The sequence below is a fragment of the Euphorbia lathyris genome, chromosome 6, assembly GCF_963576675.1.
Source record: "Euphorbia lathyris chromosome 6, ddEupLath1.1, whole genome shotgun sequence".
Taxonomy (NCBI): Eukaryota; Viridiplantae; Streptophyta; class Magnoliopsida; order Malpighiales; family Euphorbiaceae; genus Euphorbia; species Euphorbia lathyris.
Window position 1 is genome coordinate 57,184,014 of NC_088915.1, and position 8,144 is coordinate 57,192,157.

The 8,144-nt window shown below is 34.7% G+C and overlaps 1 protein-coding gene across 3 annotated transcripts; it reads left to right on the forward strand.

Moving 5' to 3' along the window:
* The first annotated feature begins 463 nt into the window (after positions 1-463).
* LOC136233019 (exonuclease 1) lies at positions 464-7,502 on the forward strand. Of its 3 annotated transcripts, XM_066022549.1 has the most exons (15): positions 464-827; positions 1,337-1,456; positions 2,268-2,391; positions 2,503-2,640; positions 2,731-2,940; positions 3,128-3,302; positions 3,390-3,463; positions 4,388-4,511; positions 5,273-5,466; positions 5,573-5,627; positions 5,723-6,228; positions 6,328-6,412; positions 6,716-6,932; positions 7,018-7,199; positions 7,339-7,502. In XM_066022549.1, the coding sequence occupies exons 1-14, from the start codon at positions 667-669 to the stop codon at positions 7,082-7,084; spliced, it is 2,250 nt and encodes a 749-aa protein (XP_065878621.1). In that variant the 5' UTR covers positions 464-666; the 3' UTR covers positions 7,085-7,199; positions 7,339-7,502. The 3 variants fall into 3 exon arrangements, with proteins under 3 accessions (XP_065878621.1, XP_065878619.1, XP_065878620.1); XM_066022547.1 differs by having other exon boundaries at positions 2,503-2,940; XM_066022548.1 differs by having other exon boundaries at positions 2,503-2,940; positions 6,328-6,379.
* Positions 7,503-8,144: the final 642 nt, after the last annotated feature.

Genomic DNA, 8,144 nt, shown 5'->3' on the forward strand with positions numbered 1-8,144 from the left:
CATTATTATTTGGGTTTAGATCATTTCACAAAATGTGAGCCCCAAATAGGTTTCTAATTTCATAAAATACGAATCCATATTATATTTGTGAACTATTAAATTTACTTTAAACATTCAAATTTACGTAGAAGATGGATTAAGAATATGAGATTGAAATTTTTTACTCAAAGCATTCAAAATTTACTTTCTACTTATCTTTATTTATTTTTTTTGGTAAAGACTTCTACTTATCTTTATTGTTCTTTGTTTATGTTTTTGGTTTCTTGGTTGTTTTGCTCTTCTCTAAATTGACAACTAAATTACAAAGAGGATGTGTTTTCGAAAAAATGTATTAGAATAAGGTATGCCTAAATTTAAAAGGTAAATAGACTCTAAATTATTATTCTTTATTTTTCTGATTTATTATGTTCATTATTCTTTCTTTTTCAACAATACAATGAAATACTTAAAAAAAAAAAAAAAACGAAAAACGAAAAGTTTCCCGCCAAGGTTAATCTTAACATTCTATCCCAAATTCCCAAATCTTAATTCTAAACCCTGATTGATGAAAATGCAATATTAGGGCGCTGTCCTGCTCTTCATTTCGAAATTGAAATTGAGGATTTCAAGCTCCTTACCAGCTGACCTTCATTATCAACTAGCAACAGCTCCTCACAAGGCGAAGAGATGGGAATACAAGGTCTTTTGCCTCTTCTGAAGTCGGTAATGGTACCACTGCATATTAAGGAATTAGAGGGTTGTTCTGTTGCTGTTGATACTTATTCTTGGCTCCACAAAGGCGCATTGTCTTGTAGCACTCAGCTCTGCAAAGAATTACCAACCACCAGGTTTTCTCTATACTAGCATATATGTATTTCAATTTGTGTTTAGGCGCGATTGATTCGAAAACTTTCAGAACTTAATCAGATTGGGTAAACGGGTATTTTTTTTTTAACAAAGACGCGACATATTTCAATCGCTGGTTTGCATACGCATACAAGTATTTGTCAAATAATGCTGAGAGTTCTAAAAATTGAATACAGATAACTTAATGGGTATATTGTTTTAATCGATTGATTCGTTTGGAAATCCTAATATGGAGCAATATTAAGAATTCAGAGAAATTTCTATGACCCTTTTCTATTAGATAAAGTGTTTTTTCCATGCTATGTATTTCTATAAAAGTATGCCAATACCCAAGCTCATAACTTTTCAGTGCCTTGTCATTTAAAGTTGGGATAATGGGTATTCTTCATTTCAACTTGTGTCTTTTTGACAACATTGTGTTACAAGCTTTTCCCTTTTGTTGTGGATGCATATTCTTATAAGAAATGTGCATTTGTATCTAATCTTTTAGGCACATCGACTACTGCATGCATAGAGTAAATTTGCTGCGGCATTATGGTGTTAAACCTACTCTTGTCTTTGATGGTGGTCTTCTACCGATGAAGATTGAACAAGAGAACAAGCGTGCAAGGTATGCTAGCTATCTTTTGACTTCTCAAATTTGCCTTATCATTATTGTATAGCTCGATTGGGCCATGACCAATATTGTACATGAAAAGTAACTCTAGGCCAAACTGCTCCTTTGAAGATGTAATTCTGAAGGTTCATCGGCTATATATAATATTATGTTATGTCTCTATAGTTTGACATTTTTTTTTCAAGTATAATGCATCAATCGTGTAGTTTAAAGGTTTCAATTTAATACTGCCTTGCAAATTTCTGATTAAGAATTGGCTCTCTTCGAGTCTTTTCTGTAGATTTATGCAATATAAGTTTGATGCACATCGATGTATGGATTCGGATGGTGAAGTATTCCCACTTCTCCCTTAAGTTGTTTCTTTATTACCGCCACTTTGGGTTGATGTGCTTTCAATAAAATTCTTCTTGGGAAAAGCTTTTTGCTTCCTTTTTATTGCTATTCTCTCGAGAGTCTTCTTGATAGTATGTCTAATTGTCTTAACCACAGAAAATGAAAAAGTTGGAGCAGCTATTCTGTTTTGCATACCTAATTTTATTTGTTTATTGTCCTATCCTATATGGTTATATCCTATGTTGCATGGAAACTCTTCTTCAATAGTGTTTCCCCATTTCGTGTCCGTTTCGGTTTCTTTTCTGCTTCCATTACCGTTTTCTAGCTAATTTTTCTTAGAAATAACGTTTCCCTGTATCCGTTTCCGTGCAACATAGGTTATATCCTATCATATGTGACTGATCCAATATGTAGGATCGTGAAACTGTTGCTAAATGCTAACAAGTAGTTTTCTACGTCATGCAAAATGCAGAGCTAGGAAGGAAAATCTTGCACGTGCTGTTGAGCATGAGTCAAATGGAAATGCTGCTGCTGCTTATGAGTGCTACCAGAAAGCCGTTGACATTTCACCTTCAATTGCTCATGACCTGATCCAGGTAGGAGTGGCATGTCATGGAGATTAGTTCTTTGTCTTATCTTTATGTAATTTTGCAGCTTGTACTACCATATACTAAAATTTATCCTACTAATGTGATTGCATATGGAAGATCTTAAAGCAAGAGAATGTTTCTTTTGTTGTGGCTCCATATGAGGCTGATGCCCAAATGACCTTCTTGGCAATAAGCTCACAAGTTGATGCAGTAATCACTGAGGATTCTGACCTAATACCATTTGGATGTCCAAGAGTGAGTTCCCTGGTGGTTGATTATCTCGAACTTATTGTTTCTATTTTTATTGTATTTATATTACACTTTGATTATGCATTTTTTATCCAGATTATCTTCAAGATGGATAAGTATGGGCAAGGTGTTGAGTTCCAGTATTCCAGGCTCCAGCAGAACAAAGACTTAAGTTTTGCAGGATTCACCAATAGAATGCTACTTGAGATGTGTATTTTAAGTGGTTGCGACTATCTTCAGTCATTGCCTGGAATGGGACTTAAACGGGCTCATGCACTAATTTCAAAGTTCAAACACTATGACAAGGTGAGTTTTGTTAGGGACATGATCAATTACTTTTACTGCATAGAACAATAATAGCTCTTATGCAACATACACAAGCTGATCACATGGGCTGTGATCGGAAGCCGAACTTAATTTTTCAGATGTTGCTTTCTATTAAGGTGAATTTTTTATTTTATCTTATGTAACTATTGATGACTGGTTCTTTTAGGTAATCAAGCATCTGAAGTATAGCACCGTGTCTGTTCCTCCTCTTTATGAAGAGTCATTTCACAAAGCAATATTGACTTTCCAACATCAAAGGGTTTATGATCCTACAACTGAAGCTATGATACATTTGTCTGATTTATCTGACAATGATGGTGATGATTTGGAATTTTTAGGCCCATATCCTTTTTATTTTTGTATGTTTTGATCTAAGTGCTTATACTTATTCCCATTTGGAGCTTTGTTTCGTACCTTAACTTGAAACACAATGATGCCACAACATCTAGCTAAAGGTATTGCTGAAGGGTATCTGGATCCGTTTACCTGCATGCCATTCAAGGTATCTTCTTTATTTACTTTATTACTCATATATATTTCTTTTTTCCAAGACCTGTTTCAAGGTTTGATGATTTAGGAAACCTGGGTTTATCATGGTTGTGTTCTAATTGTCATTTCTCTGTCGCAGCCTCTATGATGTTAGAATGATGTTTGCATTAAAGTCCCATGAGAAAAATCTTATGTGGCTTTTTTTGTATTTTCTGGTAGCTACGATCTAAGTACAAAAATCATGCTTGAGATACCAGTTTGGAGAGGAGAAAGGAATTACTAAGTTTCAGCAGAAATCTAAATCAGATGCTGCTATATCTTTGAATGAATAGTCTCCACTCTTGCTGCTAGTATGAATTTGCAAGACATTATTGTCTTGCTCTTGCACAAGTGTTCCTCAATAACGTTGAAATTATGATCACAGAAGCATTACCCGTGAAAATTATAGTCCGCCTTTTCTAGCTGTTTGAATTTTCCTACATGCTGCTTTTCACAAACAATGCTTCATTGTTTTTAGTATTCTCGTGTCAACAAACAGTTTATGTTCCTTTTTTGTCTATGCTGTTTGCTATTTACTTCTTTAATGTACTGCTGATCTGTTTATCTTCCCTCAGGAGTGTATAAAGTTGTCATCAGATTTGGTCCCCCTCTCCCCTTTCCTGCACTGAATTGAATGAAAACTTGAAGTTTTCAATAGCTCTCTTTTGCTTGAAACCTAAAAATACAGTGACTTTTTGGTGGAGCCATATGATGGTTATCCCTAAGTTATCTACATTATTGTCAGTTAGTTTTCTTTTCTGTGACATTGATATATCAAGGTGATGCTTGCAATATCTTTGTTAAACATGTGAAGATTACAAGTGTTTTTTTTTTAAAAAATTAAATCCTTTCCTGATAAGAATTCCTTTTGCATCCAATATTTTCGGTGCACTAACAGGAAAGAACTGCTAGTTCCGAAGTGGCTCTTTACAGAAAATCAGAGTTAAAGAATGTCAAACCTGAAAAAGGAAGGAAAAAGCTAGATTTGCCGTTGCAGAAGAATCTCCTCACCAAGTACTTCTGTATCCTTCAAATTCATCCAAGATACTCGTTTCCAACTATGGAACTATAAATATAAGTTATCTGGTAACAAGTATATTTGTGTGATTGCCATGTCCTAAATTGGTGCAGTTTCTTAAATGGTGGATGGGAAGCAATTTATGGCATTAGGTTCCATGCATGCTGTAAACTCTTTGACTATCTGAAACACAACTTATTATTATGTCCATTTAGCTGTTTGTGACGTTTCTACTTCCTCTATCATTGTCTGTGTTAGAGTATAAGTCAATGTAATTAATGAATAGCATGCCTAAGGCTGCTGTAGGGCTGCTAGAATTGCTGGTAGGGTCAGTTTGTCTCCTTGATTGAAGGAGAACCTTGTATATATATGTGTATTGCTCTTAAATAAAACATATTAATATAGTCTCTTAATGTACATGGTATCCCATGTATTCCTAGTGTATTACATGGTCTGTTACAGTCTGAAACAGATTAGGGCTTATTTTCAGGTTATATAACTAAGAAAATAACTACTGGAATAGGTGTCAACGATGTCTTAATTCAGGTTAGGTAAACAGAGACATTGTATCTCAAGATGAAATTTTAAATTTGGATGAAGCATAGAGCTACATATGTGGTAGATGTACAAAAGCCTTGTCAGCTAAGAGCAGGATTGAGGGCAATTGTTCTAATTTCTGTTACTAATTTGAATCACTGTCTTGGTCACAGTTACTTTATCATCTGCTTGCTGTTATTTCTTTTAGTTTTCCTTCATACCCACTAGGCTTTGCATCTCTTGAAGCAAAGAGAGAATTCACGGCCCCACGAAAATCGCCTATATGTCCAAGTCCAGTGGATAAATTTTCCCCTATTGCCGAGGAACATTGCAGCGTGAAGAATGCTTCAAGTAATATGTGTTCTCCTTCAGCGTCCTCATTTTGCTCTGAAAATGTGGAAAGCACTCCACCCGCGGACACAGTGAGTAAAAATGCTAGAGTTGTGAGAACTTTGGCTTATCACTATCACTTGGTTGAAATCTTCTCTTTGCCTCTTTGCCTCTTTATATTATTGGTTCCTCTTGCAGGTGAGAAGTGATATTGCCCCTGAGCTCCTTGAACGTTTAGAGGATTCAGCTCCTGGTGAGGATATGTCCTCTTGAAATAGGTTTTCCTAGTTTAATATGAGTTATGTTGATATAAACAATTCTGATTGCATAAACTTTTTGACTCCAAAGGTTTTTCTGATGAGAAGGGAAGTTCAGAGCATATTTCGCCCTCAAACTTTGGTGATTCAATACATAAGCCTTGTGAAGCACTGCTAAAGGAGTGTGATAATAAGAATGTTTCTGTAGTTCAAGATGAAAGAAGTACACAGAACAAAAAGGTTGTTAGTGGGAATGCTTATTTGAAGCACCAATCAGTAAAAAACATTGATGAAGATAGTGAACAAGAAAACCTCTTAGTCAAGGATGATGTTGCCAGTGATACTTCTAATTTCATTCTTAGGAGTTCTTACAAAACAAGAATAGAAAACAATAAGGTGGTGGTGAGGAGCTCTTACTTTCAGTGCAAGTCATCGAACAATAATCATCAAGAGAATCTTCAAGAAAGGCCCTTACTCAAGGCTGATGCAGTAATTGATTCTGATAAGAACAAGGATATCATTATTAAAGATGCTTCTTGCAACAACAGTGGCATTGCTGTGAAAAGGAAGGCCTCTTTAAATGACTCTATCCAAATAGTAAGTATTCTCTTCTGTAACTTTTTCATTTTGGCATATATCTTTCTAATAATATATCTATATCTATATATATTTATCTCACTCTGTTAACTGCTTCAGGAGAATATGAAATCGAAGCATATGCGTGCAAGTGAGTCTCTTTCTGAGAATGGTATGTGCTATTTGCAAGAGTTATTCTTGAGCTGTACGTATGAATGAATATTTCTTTTACTTTCCAGTTTATAACTATTTATCCGCCTTGGATTACTATTTCTTATGTTGTGTTTGATGTTTATATCCTCTTCCTTTCGTCTCATTTTTCCTTGTGATTTTGGAAGCTTGGCTTGTCTTATAGGCATGGTATATAGTTGGCATTTTTGGATGCCACTAAAGATGAACTTAATTAAAAGCATCAGTCTTAAGAGTGCAACTGAATTGTTATTTGCTCACAAGAGTTTGCATTGTCTGAAAGAAAACTCCTAATGTGCATTTTTTAATTTTCTTGAAGATTGCCATGCTCCTAATCTCGATGAACTGGGAATGAAGACAGAAGAAAGAAAGTTTGGATCTGACATTTCACATTTAAACCATTATTCAGACGTAGCAGACAAATCAATGGAAAGATTTGTTTCAGTGATATCATCCTTTAGATTCTCCTCAACTGGTTCCCGTGCTAGCGGTCTCCGTGCCCCGCTGAAAGATATCCGAAATACCTATCCCAATAGGTAAATATGCCAAGCCTCATGGACAATTATGTCCTTTAACATTTGCTTCTATCTTCATTCATAACTTTTTCTATATCAATTTCAGGTCAAATCCAGACGTGGATTTTAGCCGTTTTGCGTATACACCGAAGAACAAGAACTCTGGTGTATAGCAATGTGCAGGTGCTGAATTTGAAAACGTAAATGGAATGGAAGTTGTACAAGTTTGAGGGTTGCTACTCATCCCAATTTCAGCTCTTTAGAATCTACATTTTCTGCCTACAAAATGTGAGTAAAACTGTATCATTTTGCTTTTCAAATTTCTGATTATATATATATGCAGTTGTAATGTAGAAAGTTAACCTTGCTTAGGACCAACATTGACTCAGATGATACATTTTAGATGACTTGAGGTTTTGAATTGCAGGGCCACCTGTACAAAGATGTTCCATATACAATATTTCCTGTAAGTTGAGATATCACATCTTTGATAATTTGCAATTTAATTTTCATTTATTAGGAACATTCTTATTTGCAAAATGTTCCAACGAATATATTTGTTATTTCTTTTGAGAGCATAGCTAAAAAATAGTCAACCTTATAAATGAATTTTGGTTTGCAAACATTGTTTTAAAGTGCTTGCTTCTAAGCAAATTAACAGAAGATGGATGGGAAAGCCCACTCTGAAATTTAGTTGCCCATAATATTTTGGGTCTTGGGCTTTTTGGTTACTGACCAGGAGAAATTATGTAAGATGAGAAGTTTACGCCTTTGACCTTAGGTCTCTTGTACTAACTTGGCTGAGACATTCATTCAGCCTTGTAGTTTTTGGAAATAAATCTCAGGGAGGAATGAGTAGCTTAACTGTAACAGCCCAGTCCAATCATATGCAGATATTATTCAATTTGACTTAATTTCCACTTACTGGGTTTCACAGTTTCAAAACACACGTGTATATATATATATACTAATATAATCTAATCACGTTCTATTAATTAACCGCGTGGGGTTCAAATTCATTTCTGTTCTTATCACCATCCAAAAAGATCCCTCGTTGTTCAGACTTTCCACCACAGTGCTACTTTTAACAGTGGTTAAGATATTTTATAAAACTGAAAATTCAGGGTTGAAAAATTAAATACTAAAATTTCAGTGTTGAATATTATAAATATTGAAAATATTAAATGATGTAATGATGAATATTAAAAATAAGTATAGAATTTAAAAATGTCA

Bases quoted from the DNA above. Each gene is read 5' to 3' on its own strand.
- LOC136233019 (XM_066022547.1), top strand. From the start codon at position 667: ATGGGAATACAAGGTCTTTTGCCTCTTCTGAAGTCGGTAATGGTACCA. The intron at 2,392-2,502 runs GTAGGAGTGGCA...TGCATATGGAAG, and splicing joins TTGCTCATGACCTGATCCAG to ATCTTAAAGCAAGAGAATGT. The intron at 3,464-4,387 runs GTATCTTCTTTA...GTGCACTAACAG, and splicing joins TTACCTGCATGCCATTCAAG to GAAAGAACTGCTAGTTCCGA.